This window comes from Lytechinus pictus, chromosome 11 (genome assembly GCF_037042905.1).
Source record: "Lytechinus pictus isolate F3 Inbred chromosome 11, Lp3.0, whole genome shotgun sequence".
NCBI lineage: Eukaryota > Metazoa > Echinodermata > Echinoidea > Temnopleuroida > Toxopneustidae > Lytechinus > Lytechinus pictus.
Genome location: NC_087255.1, coordinates 11,439,758 through 11,458,460, shown reverse-complemented (window position 1 = coordinate 11,458,460; position 18,703 = coordinate 11,439,758). Strand labels below are relative to the sequence as shown.

At 37.3% G+C, this 18,703-nt stretch overlaps 1 protein-coding gene across 1 annotated transcript in view; it reads right to left on the bottom strand.

Moving 5' to 3' along the window:
• Positions 1-3,952: 3,952 nt before the first annotated feature.
• Positions 3,953-18,703, bottom strand: part of LOC129271774 (integrator complex subunit 6 homolog) — a 40,176-nt gene continuing 25,425 nt past the window's right edge. Inside the window, exons 4-13 of the mRNA XM_064106625.1 lie at positions 15,487-15,621; positions 14,650-14,985; positions 13,684-13,839; positions 11,028-11,230; positions 10,283-10,481; positions 9,434-9,579; positions 7,769-7,937; positions 7,297-7,374; positions 6,633-6,680; positions 3,953-5,459 (exon numbers count right to left, since the gene is read on the bottom strand). Of these exons, the coding sequence (XP_063962695.1) occupies positions 5,389-5,459; positions 6,633-6,680; positions 7,297-7,374; positions 7,769-7,937; positions 9,434-9,579; positions 10,283-10,481; positions 11,028-11,230; positions 13,684-13,839; positions 14,650-14,985; positions 15,487-15,621 (1,541 nt within the window). The 3' untranslated portion in view covers positions 3,953-5,388. The remainder of the gene's footprint in view (positions 5,460-6,632; positions 6,681-7,296; positions 7,375-7,768; positions 7,938-9,433; positions 9,580-10,282; positions 10,482-11,027; positions 11,231-13,683; positions 13,840-14,649; positions 14,986-15,486; positions 15,622-18,703) is intronic.

The following is an 18,703-nucleotide window of genomic DNA, read 5'->3' as shown; positions in this document are numbered from 1 at the left end:
GTTGTAGAAATAGCTAGGAATGTAGAATATACGAAGACCATAGGCAATTAAAGAATCTATTTCAGAAGCACAAAACCCTACACAACAAACAATTTCAAGACAAGTCTGTATAATATCCACGATCTATCTACAAATGCGACTCCGCTCTTTGCTTTCTCAGATTTGCTACACACTGTTCACCATCAGAGTATCTGACTTCCAGGTGGCCCAACAAGGCCTAAAGGGGCTTCGCAAGAAACATGCGATCGATTATAAGTCTACTTTCAGTCCCTAATTCAATCACACGTCTCGTATTCAATTAAAAACTTGCGATTAATAGCTGATCTGCTTCTCGGTACATGGAAAAGTGTAATCTGGTTTGCTACATCTAAAATGGATCTATCAATTGGAAAATTCCAATGGAATTTTTGCAAATATTTTCTTGCAACACCCCCTAAGAAACACAAACTATGTTTCTCAACCACTGACTATGGTACATCACATGTACTTCTGGATGCATCAAGTCTTGGGTTATGAAGTCCGAAATGAACTATCAAAAAAATATCAAGAATTAAAAAACAAAAAACACATCAAACTTTATCCCAAATACTATCTGCTCTTTGGACAGATAAACGCAAGAGATGCATGTTGGGAGAAAAGGACATTTCTTGTTTTAAGTTAGAACTTTAAAAAGATGTTGTTGCTTTATCTATGTTCATTATACAAGACAATTAATTGTATTTCTAAGGACCATGAGGTGTCAACAACCTAGGTAACTACAATCGATAGAATGATGAGACCCTTTCACATATTGCTATCTGAATGCCTTCTCTAACTACATTACAGATCAATCTATCAGTATATGTGAACGCCTTCTTTACAGATCTATCTATATGTGAACAAATTGTGCCAGCCATTTGAAACTTGGTCATATTTAAAGTTGAATTTTCTGGCATCTAATATAGTTTGACGCTAATATTAAGATAGGACTGATGTGATTATTTGGCGCAATGTGCAATGGGCCTCTAAGGTCTTGTATGATGCAATGTTAATTCCATGCCATTGGCCCCCCCCCCCTGCCCCTCCTTATATTTTTCCTCTGTCAACTTGAATAAGTACAATTTTGCTCTTAATGAGCAATTTTCTGCAAGATGTCTCCTTTGTTACTCTGGTTTCACTCATTACAGCTCTCTACATTTTGTTAGATAATTTCGTCTTGTCGGTGCAGGAAAGCCCTTAGCACCACACTACCGCCAGAAACGCCCTTATGCGCATTACTAAGGGTTTTTTTGTACGCACGCAGTGCACAAAAGTGTGGTGCTAAGGGCGCTCCTGCACCGATACGACGATTTGAGATTTTCAGGCCCAATTTCGATGAAGTTAACGTCAGTTAGAAGAGGAAGTCTCAGTGAATCTGGTAGACTTATCTAGAGTTTTGCCATTCACCCATTATTTGAAAATTTTAAGTAGGAATATATCTTTATATCTATATATATTTCTGAAACACTTTTTCAATAGATAACCACTTGACCATTGTGTATTTCCTCCTCAGTGCATATCAATGGAACGCATGGCTAGATTATCATTGCCGTCCTGAGGGCGTAATGTGAGGCCTAATCAAGGTATACGTCATGGTTGTCATACGTCACTGATGTAGCACAGGTGGGTGTTTCATAAAGCTGTTCGGAAGTTAAGAGCGACTTTAAGAACGACTGGTGAACCTTTCTTATGCACTAAATAATCATCAATGAACATTTAATGGTGAATATCATTTACAAGAAAGGATCACCAGTCATTATTAGAGTCACTCTTAACTTACAAACAGATTTATGAAACCGCCCCCAAGTTGCCTCTGCATCCCTTCTGAATGTACTTCCACCTATTCATTCTATCGATCCTAGTTTTGTAAGAAATTGCTTCACATAACATAGATCACCTTGTTTCTTATCTTGGGATAGAGAGCCATGTCAGACTTTGGCATTTCCAACAATTTAGTCACCATGTTTCCTTTCCAAATAATAAATATCATAATAATAATAATTTAATCATTACCAGAAGGAAAAAAATTATATACTAGTATCGCTTAATCCAATGTTTCTAAGCACTGCATCTTATTACCCCGGCTTTAGTATGGCTACTCTGATCAGGCGCTTGAGCATTCAAGGAATTTTTTCCTACCGGGTGTCCATTTGCTACACCCGGGAGGAGAGAGGCAAATGTAGATTAACGCCTTGCCACCGGACGCAAGTGCTGTGGTGGGATTTGAACCCTGGATCTTGTGGTTCAAAGTAAGGAGACTTTATCCACTGAGCCACAACACCTCTAAATATGAAGAAGAAGAAAAAAAGAAGACCTAACCATAACTTCTTTGTAGAATATCATCTTAGCTTCTTTTTTTCACTATTGCTATGCTCCAAAAAGAAATTATCAATAAATCACGGTGCCTTCCAAATAAAACTAATATTTAGCACAATACCTCCCATTTACTCCCCTCTTTCTTGCAATGTGTTTTTCTTCTACCAAACATAATTTGATATATTCTTCACTATATTCATACCATCATTTACTTTCCCCATCACTATCACTGCTTTTCAAGTAATGGAAATTTGTAATAATGCCATTTTGGTTGCCAGTGTCATTTTTCTTTATTTCATGTGTATATTTTTCGATTGACTTGATGGACCAAATATAAACAGGCAATGTACATGTAAGCTAGTTTTGGCTCCCTTTCCACATGCTTAGTTTTATACTGCTTTTCTTGAATATGTCAATCCTTAAATTTGTATCTGTTTTATATTTCTTTGTATTATGTTTGAATGGAAATTAAGTAAACAATTAAATAAAGAATCAAATGAAAATTCAAAACAAATAAAAATACATTCTTTTGTTTTCTTCTTGTACATAATGACGAATGTTTGAGAGCTACAATGATATTGTGAACTTCTCTACATTGATGAAGTTATGCATCTCGGACAAGTAGACCGATTCATGTGGGTCAAATGATAAGAGGTCAAAGGTGAAAGGTCAGAGGCCCTTATCCCGTCTTCCAATTCATCAGCTAGTTTTTCAATCAATACAAACACCAATCCTTCCGCTATTCTCAGCTATAATCAAGGGTCAGTCTAACACTGCTTTATACACAAGTCTTAAATAGATGTACTGAGCTATATATCAAAAATCACATGCAAATCCTTCTCTCAGGTAACGAGTTAATTAAAGCATCCTTGACAGTACGAATGAGTGTAATAACATGGTAACCAATACAAATATAACCTTACAAAATACATCGCTTACATACACAATATAACTGAGAGTAACATTCACTACGTAGATAAGGCTGGGTAATACATATAAACAAGTAGCACTTTGAAAATACTGCTCACGTTTATCTGCGTAAGCATACATACAAAAAAGAATTCAATTATGGAGACGCCATGACAACGTTTAGGCATTTCATATCTCAGAAAGTTTCACATCCGGTATCCAAATTACAAAACCTAGATTCACAACAACAAAAAAAGATGCATAAAAATATAGTGTTCTCTCTCTCTTAGTCCTGTACAACGAAATCAAAATACATATCTTTCACTTGAATATATTTCTCTCTTGGAAAAAAAAACAAAGGAAGAAAAAATATATATATATGTACAGCATGTCCATGTATATCGTAAATCAATATAAAAATTTGATTTTATCATATAGTTCAACAACAATCCAATTCAAACGAGACAATACTGCAATTGACAAAACACACACATGTACACATCAACAAATGTAACAATCAAATTGTAGAAATATTTTACCTAAAATAGACTTTTATAAACCGACAGGGAAGACATCTTGTACAAAGAAGAATCACTTAGGAAAAAAAAAATTCCGACAAATTTCAGATTTGAAGTTTTACCATCAAAAAGTGTACTTATTGCCATCAAAATGCAAATAGAATTCAGTTTATGAATTGAAAACTTGCTCAAACTTTGAAATAAAGTTGCAGAACATTGAATCACGAGCTTAATAGATTTTAAAATCTGTTGAGCTACAATTAGAGGCAATTTATTGGCAAGCATGCAGAGTTTTAGCCAGGGAATGGTACTTGAATAGCTCATTGCTGATCAAAAACATCATTTACATTTTACCATAATCTAGAAAAAAGTCACACATAGTGATATTATTATTATCTATCTTGCACTGCACTGCTAATTGACAGCAGTCTATGTGGCCATGTGTGATATGGTCTACGGATTCCGTATTGAAATTCCATGTGGAGCTTGTAACAAAACTCCTGAAGATAATTGAATTATTCAAATAAGTTTTCCATAAGTCAAATAAAGGGGATACTCCTTCCCTGGCTTTATGCACGGCTTAATATCAAATTGCAGCATTCTTTCTTTTTAATTGAACAATAACTACTCAGAAACACAAGAATTAAAAGATATAGTAAGAGAGATATAGATTTTTAAAAAAAAGAAAGAAAGAGAAAGGAGAGACATTGAGAAAGTAAAGTAGAATATTAAAGAGAGAGAATTTCAATCAAAAGAGGATTATTTAAAAAATAGCTTTGAGTTTTGTTTTGACCATGAACAGACGAACAATTACGGCCTAATCTGCGTCGCAAGTGAGCTAATGTACAATGACATGCCCGACTACAAAAATCTACAATAATTTGTGGATTCTTGCAGAAAATTTTCAGCTATAACAATCACACGTTGCACAAGTTCTAGAATACAATATCTCATGTACATGACAAAGAAAATTAAATACAAAAAGAATATGAATTATAATATAAGATACAAGCAATAGAAGATCAAATAAAAAGATTTGAAGGAATTAAATACTTTTCTCAAATTATTATCATAGACTATTTACAGAATACCCGCTTTCTTCTTCATTATTAAACAAAAAGTCTTGTTTTTGTCGCCGTCTTCAGTTCTTGGTATTCGTTGAAGCCAGGTTGAGCATGCATTCAACACAGACTGGCTGCTAGGTTCAGTTTATGGAGGCACATCATTGTGTCACACGATACATGATACTACCAATCACATGATCATCATATGTTCATCAAGTGTGTATTATGTGGATGGCCTGCACTCATTTCATTGTCATCTTATCACACATCCTAAACCTTGCCTGGCATATGTCTAACTTTCATCATTTCAGCTGCACATATTGCTTTCCTCTCGACGACATCGTAACTTTCCCCATCCACATCTCCGCAAAGCAAACATATTTTCCACATCACTGCACTGGAGCTCTGATAGGTCGGCTGAACTTTGACATTTTGACCTCAAATTGAACACATTCTAATCTCTAGAGGGCAGTCTTCGGTGGGCTTTGGCAATATGGTCCATCCACACACAAGATCCAATGGGTAATGGCATAAATTCCTTGTGATTCGCAGGTCAAAGGTCATCACTTGGACGAAGGCACATTGTTCTGACCTGTGTCCATAGGTTCAGAGTTCATCACCGGGACAAACCTCGCTGTCAAGAGGGAAAAAACACAAACGAGTTAGTTTAAAAAGACCGACAGGTGAGGAGATTACAGCAGTTTTGGAATCATTCTAAGTCACGATTCTAATATGTTTGTGAACTAACCAGGGATTTAGGCCTCAGCAGCAGAAGCTATCAAATAAAATTAGATTCGTTAACATTTTTTCCACTCCACAAAATAAGAGAGAGTAGCACAATTCATGCTGGTAATGATTGGTATTCTTTTTCTCACAATGTTAATATTCAAATTCAAGCTTTATATCAATGAAATTGAACTATGGAAGTGATTGGCATGTCATATTTTTTTTCCTTGTCTGGATTCATTGGTGTCCTCTTCAATGACGGTGGTCACCAGTAATTGATCCACACTTATTCGACACAGTGGGGGAAGCGATATTAAGACAGTCCGGCAATCCACCAATCCGTATGGGGAGATTTCTCTCAAGTCAGTACTGATCAACCAGTTGATTATGAGAAGAGTTAAAGATTTCAAAGGGCTCTAATATTTAACGTGACAAATCGTGCATGAAATTGCCATCTCTTCTGCAAAAAGACATGGGTGATTTTGGATGGGAAAATGAGAGATGTGCCATTGTAAGGCAGAAGCAATTGTTCAGGAGAAGCAACTGTTATCATTGATTTCGTAGGGGTTCATAGTGATGTTTATTTTAAAATTTTGTTTTTTGAAATATGGCGAGGAGTTTCTGTGAAAGATTTTTAAAATCATATTTTGAAACAATACAATACTAATTTAATTAACAAATACACTCCTGTCAGGTCCCTTTGTTCATCCAACTCTGGTTCCCTAGTTGTTCCCAAATCTGCTAAGACATGGGGGGGGGGGGGGACGGGCCTTTGCTCATGCTGGCCCTGTTCAGTGGAATGACCTTCCCCTGGTTATCCGTGACTGCACTTCCATTGACACATTTAAACGCTACCTTTAGACGCGTCTGTTCAATGCTTCCTATTTCTAATTGTTCCTTGATTTATCTCTGTATTTGTACTGTTCTCTCTCTTTCTTTTACGGCACCTTGGGCACTCTGCGGAGTGGATTTGGCGCATTGCAAATCACATTTATTACTTTTACATAACCTCCTACAGAGGGACTGACCATTTTATATCTTCTAGGTGTATGGTATGAAAAGGTCAAAGGTCAAATCTCACCTTCCTGATTCAGCAGGCTATCCTCCGAGACACCACCCTGCATCATACCTGAGAGCGAGAGAGAGACATAGAAAAAGTGGGAGAGAGACAAAGAAAAAGTGGGGGAGAGAGAGAGAGACAGACAGAGAGACACAGAGAGAAGGGATGAGAAGTAACAGACAGAGAGAGAGATGGGGGAGGGGAGACGGACAGAGTTGGGAGAGAGGGAAGGAAGAGGGAGGGGGAGAAAAGGAAAGAGCGAGAAAGAGAGAAGTGATTAATCACAGGAAACTACTTTGGTTTATATTAAAAGAATAATAAATACGTATTTTGCCTTAAAACAGCCAACTCAGAATCCACCAAATTGATGCTCATACGGCTTTCAATGCATTGTCCCTACAACTAATGAATACAAACATCTTGGGAGGCTTTTAAACCACTTTTCATCGTCCTACCATGAAAAGAACCCATCTACTCTTGAAAAATCAAAGACCATCAGAGTATTTTTCTTTCCATAGTTACAAAACAGTGCCCTGCTACCTAGTGCACTACGAAGTGAACCCACCAACAACTAATAGGAGCTAGGGCATCATTGGCAGACATTAGGTGGGACTAAGGGCGATTCTTTCGAGTGGTCTCACACAAACACAGACAGGATTTGAAAAAGACAAAATGGCCGACTCACTTTGTGCTTTTGAGTAAATCATTCTAGTGGATAGATCAGCCTCCATAACAAACTGCAGGAAGGCTTCTTGAGCTGCAACTATTGGGTTAGGCAGATATATTATAAACTATGGTCAATGCTACACTGACACAATGCAAGTTTCAAAACAGTCACCTATTGAATAGGATATTCATATATGTAGTCCCACAAATTGATATTCATGATGGTAATATATGGCTAATTGGGATCTGTATTTGGTATGGAGTGCATGATCTGGATTCATGGTCTAAGAATAAGGGCTACACATTTCTGCCCCTCCCCAATATCCTACCACACTGATTAAATTATCAATTCCAAATTTCCAACCAATTACAAATCCTGAAATAATATAAATGTACAACATCGTTGGGCATAATACCCTATCAGGCTGTTACACCTATTAACATAAATAGTACTGTATGTCCTTCCTTTTGGGATGAAACCCCCTACTTACTGGACATCAAGGAATAGTCCGAGCTTTCATCAATGGATATGAGTGGAGCATTCCATCGCGGGATAGGGGTGGATCTGGGCGTGCTCCGGGGAGTGGCTACAGGCGACGTGAGAAGCGATAGAGACGTCGGAGAGATGTTGACAGGGCTTATGTTTGGATAAGACAGCATCTAGATGAAAAATCAAATGTAAAAAAAAGTAAAATTATGGTAATATAATTGGTGCCTTCTTGTCGAAAAGAGTCAAAACTGAAGTTTATGTCAACATCTATATATAAAAGGACCATTTGTCTTTTAAGACCATGACAGGTTTAATTCTGATAGCCATGTTTAAGCTCACCTTGGGTTTGCATAAAACCAAACTTTTATGGAGTGCCACTTGTTCACTCATTCACCAAGAATTTTTTTTCCCAATCTCGCAACATTAGTTGTCAAAAAATTAATTTTCGTGTGATGAGAATAGAAAAATACTAGAATAACATGAATTTCAATGAATGATTATCGTGGTACATTATTTTTGCCATGAATATGAAAGAAATATTATGAAACCCAGCATTCAGGAAAAGTGTGGTCTAAATTCTAGTTTAGATAAGATTGAAATGAAGTTCAATTATTAGTATTCCACCTCACAAGTTTAGATTCCAAAGAACATACAAAGTTACCATAATGGTGACTTTTATGCAATGGGGCCCAGAAAGGAATATTTCATCGTGCAAATGAAGGCTAATTATTACAATTTATTGACACTCTACACTTGACACTCTAGACTCCACATAAGTCGACCTACACAAGTAAAATAATTGCCTAAATCAAATCAATATCTTAGACCTTGATTCTGTTTCATATAGACCTTGTTATTATAACAAATGCAAAATTTCTAAAACAAATTTACTATCAACCCATCAGAGTAAAGGACTTCAGTAGCTTTTAATTGTTATTGTAAATTTGTTATTGCAACAAGGTTTATGAAACGGATGCAAAAGATGTGTTAAAGGACAAGTCCGCCCCAACAAAAAGTTGATTTGAATAAAAAGAGAAAAACCCAACAAGCATAACACTGAACATTTCATCAAAATCGGATGTAAAATAAGAAAGTTCTGACATTTTGAAATTTCGCTTTATTTCACATCCTGGTCGGTATGCAAATGAGGAGACTGATGACGTCATCCACTCACTGTTTCTTTTGTATTTATTATATGAAATATTCTAATTTTCTCCTCATTGTCGAGTGAAACACTGAATAATTCCTGCCTGAACATGAGGAATTAGCATTGTTTAACACTACATATGGTTCAATCAAGTTGGTTCTTATTTTCAAGTCTGTAATAAATGAAATATTGCATAATTCCAACAATAAAAAACAAAAGAAATAGTGAGTGATGAACATCATCGACAGACTCATCTGCATGTCACTGAGTTGTGCATATCACTGTTTTGTGAAAAATAAGCGAAATTTCAAAATGTCAGAACTTTCTTATTTTACATCCGATTTTGATTAAATTTTCTGTGTTATGCTAGTTTGATTGTTCTCTATTTATTCAAATCAACATTTTCTGGGGTGGCCTTGACCTTTAATAACACCTTCTATGTCAAATCTTGCCTAAGTCAAACTGTCTGTTGTTCCAAGGGACTTGACTTAGGCAGAGTCATCTTTAGTCTGAACTGACCTGTTGTTGAGAGTGGACGAAGGAGTTATCTGGCCGCCCAAGGACAGTGAATGGACTGGTCATGATGCTTCTACTGACCGGAGGAGTGGTAGGGCAGCTGGTCAAGATGGACGTTGAAGGCAGGTTCAAGGGGGTGGTGCTCGTGGCTGTCGGGGGGGGGGGGAGAAGAACAGAAATTAGATCTTTTGATTTTCTTCATAATGTAAGTCATAATGGAACGTTATATCTGGGTTCTTCAGAAATAATTAAAGATTAGAACTGCCTATTTATCCACACTGTGCTGCACTCGACCCAGGTGAGGTGAATGGGTACCCGGCAGGAGTAATTCCTTTCATGCACTGAGCGCCGGTGATGGTAGCTCGAGCTAAAGCCGGGGTAATAGTAGCAGCGCTTTGTGTCCTCAGGCAAAAAGCGCTTTATAAATCCAGCTATTATTATTATTATTATCTTCAACATACAGCAAAATCAGAGAGAAATTCTTTTATCATTTTCAATAGATGTGATCAATGTAACAATCAGGAAGACATTGAATATTGGTGTGGTGTTTTGGTACTAAAATCATCAAAATCCCATTAGCTCTCACCCAGGTAGACATATCCCTAGACTGCAGGAGAGACTACAAGATACATAACAGAGTTACCAATTTGTAGTGATCCATTGCAGATCCCCATTATGCAAGGTAATTTAATTTGAATGAGATCAACGTTCTGACATGTTTCTCTCATATTTTATTCAATATTTCACAATTCAATTTTTTTGCTACAGCTCAAATTTACCTCATACCTGCATTCAATTAATACCATCCCCCCTAAAAAAAAAAAAAAAGCAAAAATAACCACAAAAACTTACACATATTTCCATTTGCAGTTGAGCTGGCCCCATTGCTGACGCCAGACAGGGTCCCCATCTGACCGATGGATGTCGTCAAGGCAACCGGTCTTGCTACCGGTGGAGGTGGCGGTGGTGGAAGCATGGCGGTAGGGATGAAGCCGGCAATCTTAGTTGGACTATTAGCATTACCTACAGCAGCACCAGTCTTCACATGGACCTAATAGGCAAAGAGAGGAAAAGAGAAGTGGTCAGTGAATGAGATGTTCTTTCAAGGTTCAAGGTTTGTTTGCAAATATTATTTCAATTATCACTGGTTTGTTATGTCTGGGTGTTTCATGAATAGATACACTGGCTTAATGTATTAAGCCCAGCGCACACTATGCGAGCCAGTGCGATCCGAATTTCAAAGAAATTGTAATAACATTTGATATGAATGTTCCAACGAATAAAATCTTAGTGATCAGAGTCCAGAATAGGGGTAACTTGGACCAACCTAGAACAGAGAAAATCCCTACAATTGGCTAGTTTCTGGTTTCCATCCAAGTGGTTGTCCCAGTATAAAAATTTCTGGGGCTACTTGATGAGACCAAGAGCAAAAATTTGTTGCATTGTATTACAATTTACATTGCAACCCTCTGGGCAATTCCAGGATTCTTTTAAAGATTTCCAGAGCTCTGTGCATTTCAAGGGCTAATTCATCCTGCGCCCACCCAGTTAATTTTCCGTGGGTGGTCCTATCCTAAATCTCTGTAAAGATACTAACCGGATGGTTCTGGGTCGTCTCCTGATGGCTGACGAGTTGAACATAGTCTGAAAGCTGGGCACTCTCTTGGTTTGCTGCCGAATGAACTCTCAGCTGGTTCTGATAGTAACCTGATGAAGGCGGACCAGGCGAGGGCGCCATATTGGCATAGGATAGGTTTGGTTGACCAACTGGAAGCAAATACGAAGTACAGACAGGATCAACTATTAAAAAAAAAAGATTGATAGATACAGAGAATAGAATGTAAAACGAGGAACCAAGTGATAGTGTAAACATAATAGGAAAGGAGAGATACATTGATTAGGAATTTCAAGTTTGAATGAAAATTACAAACCAGGAACCCTGTAGCATAAATGCACATTAAGACACGAGGTCAGATGCATAAATAATAATAATAATAATGAAACGTTTTTGTATAGCGCAAAATACATAAGCAAAGTTGCATGTCTCTAAGCGCTTTATACAAAAAGTAGTTGCTAGTAAGTTCAAGCAATCGCTAACTGACTGCTAGCATTTCCTTGACGATAAAGCTATTGCTAAAAGGCGTATGCATAAAGCAAACATTTCGCTTGCGCATTTAAGCACTTGCTTGGGTTTGTTCAAGCTCCGTCAGAGCAGCTTGAGCGTTTGCTTGATCAGGGCAGGCGTTGGTGTTTTTTAATCATGTTTATGCACCTGAGAGAGAACCCCAAGGTATAATGTAGCTTACATGTACATGATTTCTTCCTAATAAGTGCAAACCAAATGCCAAATACGTAAATTATCAAAAAAGAAGTAAGTTAATTTACAGCCACGTCTGAGGAAAAGATGTTACACGAAAGAATATTTGCACTGCCACAAAATTTTGCGTTCGAGTCCTGCCTTTTTCTGTGAGTCGTGTTCTCACCAGTGTGACATCGCTATTGTTCAAACCGCTAGCAATTGCTTTGTGAAGGCAAGAAAAGGGTTCAAGCACTAGCAAAGGGTTATGCATACGAAATAAGCATTTTCTGATGCATGATCTTTTGCTTAGTAAGCTATTGCTTGTGCTTGAAGCAATTGCTTGCCAGCAAAACTGTAGACCAATCTAATTCAAAGTTACTGCAAATCAGAAAAAGATAACACAAAATAATCTTTCCACTTTAATGCGGATATAAACTTCTGATATCATTCATCCTGGTTTATGACATAATAAAATCATTATAACATCATACGACATGAGTCATGACATCGTAAAAGAGATAAATCATTATACCAGTCTACGCCTGCAACCTTATATCAGGATACATTTGATCAGGATACATTTGATGCTGTCATTACTGATTATGGTAATTTGTTCAATTTATAAACTTAAAAAAAAATACATCAAATGACTTAATTAACAACCTTAACAAGAAAGAATGAGATGATAATTACATATATTTTCAAAGTTCAAATGGAAGTCATATTCTTCATTTCTCCTTCTTTAACAGGCATAACAACATAGTGCTTTGTTTTACAATACTGTCTTTCAAAAAAAAAACATAAAGCAAATGACTGAATATAATCTAAAACCAATCCAACAAAGCAAAGGGAACAAAATATCAAATTATTTTTGAAAGTTCACATCGAAGTCACTTGCCACTTTTCTCCCTCCTCTTATCTCGACTGATCTTGAACTTCATTACACTCTTTATAACTTCCCATTAAGAATCCCATTTGTCTGTCACCCATATCCCATAATCCATTACACTTCCTGTATTCCTTGGTTTCTCCAAACCGCCAAGCTCCTGTTTATCCCTCCACCCAGCATTAAGATCGATCGAGGAAGCTTAACGAACCGTGTTTCGCATTGGTTCTACTTAGGTACGTTCCTGTTCTAATCTTACGGGATAGTATCATGTAACATGGCTGAGCTGTCGATTCATTGCTTATCCGTTCTTTGGGGTGATTCAGGCTATGTTTATACAAATGTTTTTGTTGTTGTTAAGAATCAAAATTGCGAAACATGCTAACCTATTTCAACTACATGTTTTTTGTTCTGTAGTCTATTTTTACTAAATTATGCAAATTAGATGCACATATTTATATTTTGTCATCATTTGATCAACTTTAGTGTATTAATGCAAGATCTTTTGCAAAGACTTTGCCAAAAGAACTTCCAACTTCACAGTTTCCGAAAAAAAATATCAAACCCGATTTTGTTCATATATTATTTATTGTCTTGTCAATATTTTAAGTGTTTCATTGTTTTTATTCTCAACCATTAAAAACTGTATTCATGACTGAAAGTGTTCCAGAATTGATCAATGCTAAGTGAAGAAGTTTGATTCAAATGGCTATGATATAAAATTTGCAGTGTGTAGCACTTTACCAAAATAGAATTTTCCATTTGTCTATGCAGTAAAAAATCCTGATTTTTTTTTAAATTTAACTGAAGTGCGAGAAATACAAAATGTGCTGTGCCGCACATACAATTTCATGTGTGTTCCCACTCTTTCTTCCCCTTCATTATTTTTCTCTTCGGCAAGAAGTAAGAAGGATACAGTTTTGTCCTTTCACATTCATGTCATATTTTCCCAACAGTTGCTCACCACTTTGTGGGCTACCATCAGGTAACGTACAGGCGCTCAAAGAACCATCTCTTTCCTGTTTCATGATTGGATAGATTACATTACAAGATACCATAGACACTCACCACTTTGTGGGCTACCATCAGGTAACGTACAGGCACTCATAGACCCATCTCTTTCAATCTTGATGCCTCCTGGCCTAGATCCTGTGGGAGACTGTGCATTAGGGAGACCCGCTTTAGGCTTGTTCATGTTAGGAGAGTGGATCCCTGGGCTTGCTCCTGCAGCGGGGAACAAAGAAAATCAAAGAATCATTAAAAAAAGATAATTTTATTCCATGTTCATTCCTTTAGTTATGACGTAGCCACTGAACTGGAAATGCTTCTCTCTTTCCTACTTTTTCTTCTTATATATGAACATCTTGCATTTGAAGAGAACAATATAAATGTGGATCTCAACATTACATCAATTTTTCTACAAACTCTTACAAAAATTAAAAAAAATTGACAGTTTTGTTCAAAATTAAATGAAATTTCCTTTAAGTTGTATTCAACAGCCTGTGAAGACTATTGATTTACTTACTTTGGCGATCCTCAAGTCGGAAATACTGCTTCAAAATGACATGTTTAGTGCTGTACAACTCTTAATATGACTTGACGGAAATTTCAAAAATTTCTCCATTATTTCTAAGGATGCTACTCCCCTTATTGTGATTTCACCAAATGTCATGTCAGATACATTTTCCATGATATATCTCAAGTCAAGGAAACAAAACAGCCTCCCGTCCTTCAGAAAGATATCATTAAACAGTAGTATGGATCCTAGTTCAACGATTGGCTGAAATATATCACATGACCAGTAATTAAGTTTAGCTAATGACTGATACTAATGACTTGTTCTGTTGACCAATCATGGTTTTGAGTTGAGGATGGTTTATCAAATAACAAGGATCCGCATCCACAGTTCTTACTTTTCAACAGTCCAACTTCCCTCGGCTCTGCCTTGGGCGTGTTAGAACTGTACCAAGGGTACCTTGTGCATATAATTCTTACTAATGCCCTCAATGGTGTGTAATATTTTATACTACTGACCTGCATCCATGTCACTATGCCATCCACTCGAATGGCTACTCAGAGAGTTGGCCGGTGACCTCCCGTAGAAACCTCCCATGTTATCCCCTTCCTCTCCAATGCTATCGACCTCGTCGTCCGCTGACGACATCGTGGTCGAGTTCCTCTTGATGCGTTTGTTGCCATGCGTGAGCGACAGTGGGATGTTACGCCTCAGACCACCCATGTTCTGGCCGACTCCAAGCCCAGGATGAACGTTGTTGGCATAGCTGTTGGCGTAGTAGGTAGGTGAAGGGAGCTCGCTTAGATTGAGGGCGCTACCTAGACCGGTATCACCGCCTCCCATTAGGATTGGCACTATACAGGATAAAGAATATATATGAAATTCATTTAAATTATATTATTATTAATTGTTCCTCCAATATCAACAACAACATAGTAGTAGTAGTAGTAGTAGTAGTAGCATTATTATTAAACAATATCTTCAACACATTCATTTTCTAACTTAGTGAGGTGGAAAATAATTTCTCGTCTCATTATCATCACAGCATTTAGAGCTGATGCAATGTAATTTGGGAGAATTTTAGGGGTTATTTCTTTCATTTCAAAGGTTATTTCTTGTGTGCAATGAACAATGATGCGGGCAATGCGGCAAATGCTAATATTAATCTGCGGCATATAGAGATGGCCGCCTCAAAGCACTACATCTGGGGAAATTCATTGGCAGTTTTGGGTGCGGCGATGAGGGCTACATCGCTCGTCGCCCTCAGTTGAAGAAGCATCCATGATTGGACAGGAAACTGATATTTTGTTTGTTCAGTTGTCAAGATTTATTCTACATTCTTTTTATAGTGTTACCTTGTGTGATTCTCCTAAGCTCTAATGCTGTGAAGACACCACTGGAAGAAAACATGTGATGGTTCTCTTGACCATTCAGCACACTCACTGTAGGAGACAAGTAGGATGGGAGGGAGGGAGAACAAAAAGAGAGATCTATATATATTATAAACAACACCACTGATAAAGCATTAGATTATAATAATTTCATATTTACCAAGGGGTAGCCACTTCACTTCTGATAAATGTTCACCTAGCGGGCACTGATTAACCTGATAATTACTTGTTAACTAATTATACCCTTGCTTTAGCAGGACTGCCTAGGCACTCAATATTTTTTTCCTACTGGGTACCCATTTACTACACCTAAGTGGAGAGTGGCAAAAGTAGATAAATGCCTTGCCAGAAGATGCAACCGCTGTGGTGGGATCTGAACCCTGGACCTTGTGGTTTATAGTCCGGAATTGAATCCACTTGTCCACAACACCTCTATCAACATCTATGCATATTCCCCTCTTTAACTTATCTAGAAATTCTAACAAATCTTCTGTTCGTACACATTCTGATGATGAACAGTTACAAGTAAAACTGCTACCATGGCAAATTACTTCAGTATGTTGCCGAGAATCTGTACAGTCAGGTCTAGCTTACAATGATCTATAAAAAGGAACAATGACTTAAAGCCCATCGCTCGGGGAACATAAATGTTACTAAAATGAATTCGCCATGACGAGGGTGGATTCATCAATGCCCCAATAGCACACACAATCCATCAAAGACTAATAAGAAGGGGAACTGACAACTAGGAGGTTTGCTCATCAAGAAGGGTAGATTCAACCTTGATACTACACTACCTAATCCTATTGTTTTGTGTACTGTTGAACATGTAAGCGTGACAGAATGTCCAATAACAATGAACAGCTTCTCATGCCAATCAATCAAGGGGTTTAGATTTTGTTTGACGAGTTCTGCACCTACTACATGAATGTAGCGAGTTTTTGCTCAGTGATAAACAGAGTAAATATAGTGTCAAATGCCCATCAAATGACAACTAAGAAGTCTTTGTCGGTAACTGGTAAACAAGAGCAGAAGTTTTGTCTTACACCCTGTAATTTCAGAGCTGATGAAAAATGGAAAAGATGTTCTTGTCCAGAATCTAAGACAAAACGGCTGAACTTATTCACCGATTTTCAACACAGACTTCTTACATGTAGTTGTTCTTTGTCATGGCAGGTATTTGACCATACATTTACTCTGTTCTTAACAAGTGGGCTTGTGTGGAAAGAGAAAAATCAAAGAATAAGATCAAAGAAAGTTTGAGAAAAATCAGGCAAATAATGAGAAAGTTATGAGCATGTGAATATTGCAATCACTAATGCTATGGAGATCCTCTCATTGGCAATGCGACAGATATGTGTGATGTCACATGTGAACAACTTTCCCTTTGATGGACTATAAAATACCCCCAAAATGTCTCTTTTTGCTCTTTCGTATGGTGATACAAACTCTTTATCCATAATATATTCTTTGAAAATCTGTATTTCAAGCCCTCCCACAGAAATAATTAATTATCCACTGATAGATGTGATAAAAGAGGCATTTTAAGTGAAATATATATAAAAGCAATGGGAAAGTTGTTCACATGTGATATCACACATCTTTGTCGCATTACCAATGGGAGAATCTACATTACAATAATGATCTAAACTTCAAATGCTCATAGGTTTCTTATTATTCATTCAATTTTTCTCAAACTTTTGTTGATCTGTTTCTTTGATTTTTCTATTTTCACACAAGCTATCTTGTTCCAAAGGTTTCATTTTCCTTTAATAGGCAAATCAACAAAACCAAACCTTAGAATTACTTTCAATTAGCTAACAGTATCTATGATCATGTTGTAGTAGGTCCATGTTATGATGGATCAAGAGGCCAGTCCAGTCCATGGAACTTGACAGAACTAGAAGCCGCCTTGACCTTAGGAAACACTTCAATAATCAAGGGTCCTCAATAAGTGGAATGAGCTGCCACTGTCTAATTGATGTTCTCAAACTCCTTAATTTAAAATGAACCGGGTTGAACAAGCTTCCCATGGGACCTCCTTAACCCTACCAGACCATACTTTCTACTGTACTTCATGGTGATGGTAAGGTGAGGCCATTCAAAGTAACTCAACTTTGTGCTTCTCTTGAATAAATCTTTCAACACTGTCCAAAACAGATGAAATCAAAGTTTATATGAAAGTTATAATTAGAAGATCATAACCAAATCTTTTTTACTAGGACCCTGTAAACAAATAATGAATTAGCTTCTATTTTCTTTGAAGCAACTCTACGGACATCTGGGCCCCGTCTTACAAAGAGTTACGATTGATCCAATCAATTGTAACTCTATGGAAATCCATCAGTGTCATAATTTTTTCTACAGGAAATTGCACAATGTCCATTGTAAACAAAGGAAAACACACCAAATTGTCAAGAAATCAATGACTTTATGGATATATACATTCATATCTAGAACAATCTTTGAATAAACATGCATTTCATATGTTGACTTTGCTGGCTTTCCATAGTTGCGATTGATTGGATCAATCACAACTCTTTGTAAGACGGGCCCCAGAACTCATATATGTTTACGCCTATCTGGTAGTATTTTCCAAAGGAAATGATATTTTAATTCTGAAGCAGACATAAACATTCTCCGAATAATAATTATGTTTAGCCTCAACACAACAGGCGATAGCCAGTTTGGAAGAGGGTATATTTTTTTTGTTGGCCATATTTTTTTGTAGATTCATGTAAGTATCTCTCATGGTTAGGCTGGAAAAAGAAATTTTCCGGTCTGCTGTTTGCGGAAACAAGGACCAATAGAGACATCAAGATCGGCTTCTACAGCCATGTCGTCTGCTAAACATGATTAATCAAAATGTGTTACTCAGCAAACATGTTTACAAACACACACTTTGTCAGGCCTCCCTCTCCTGTTTTTTCTGCAAACAAATGCAGCTGGCAACGTGGCAACCGAAGAGTCCTAGCTGGCTGGCGTCCGTCCCAAGATCAAATCCCCAACCCCCCTCCCAGTAAAGATAACTTCCGCCCTCGCTCACGATCGTATCATACCCAAAATGTCAGAGGTGTATGCACTTGTGACAACGCAACACTTCAAGCTGAAGATCAAAGTTGTGACTTTATTTACATACACATCAGACAGCCAAGATGGGCTACTAGTCAACGGCACACAA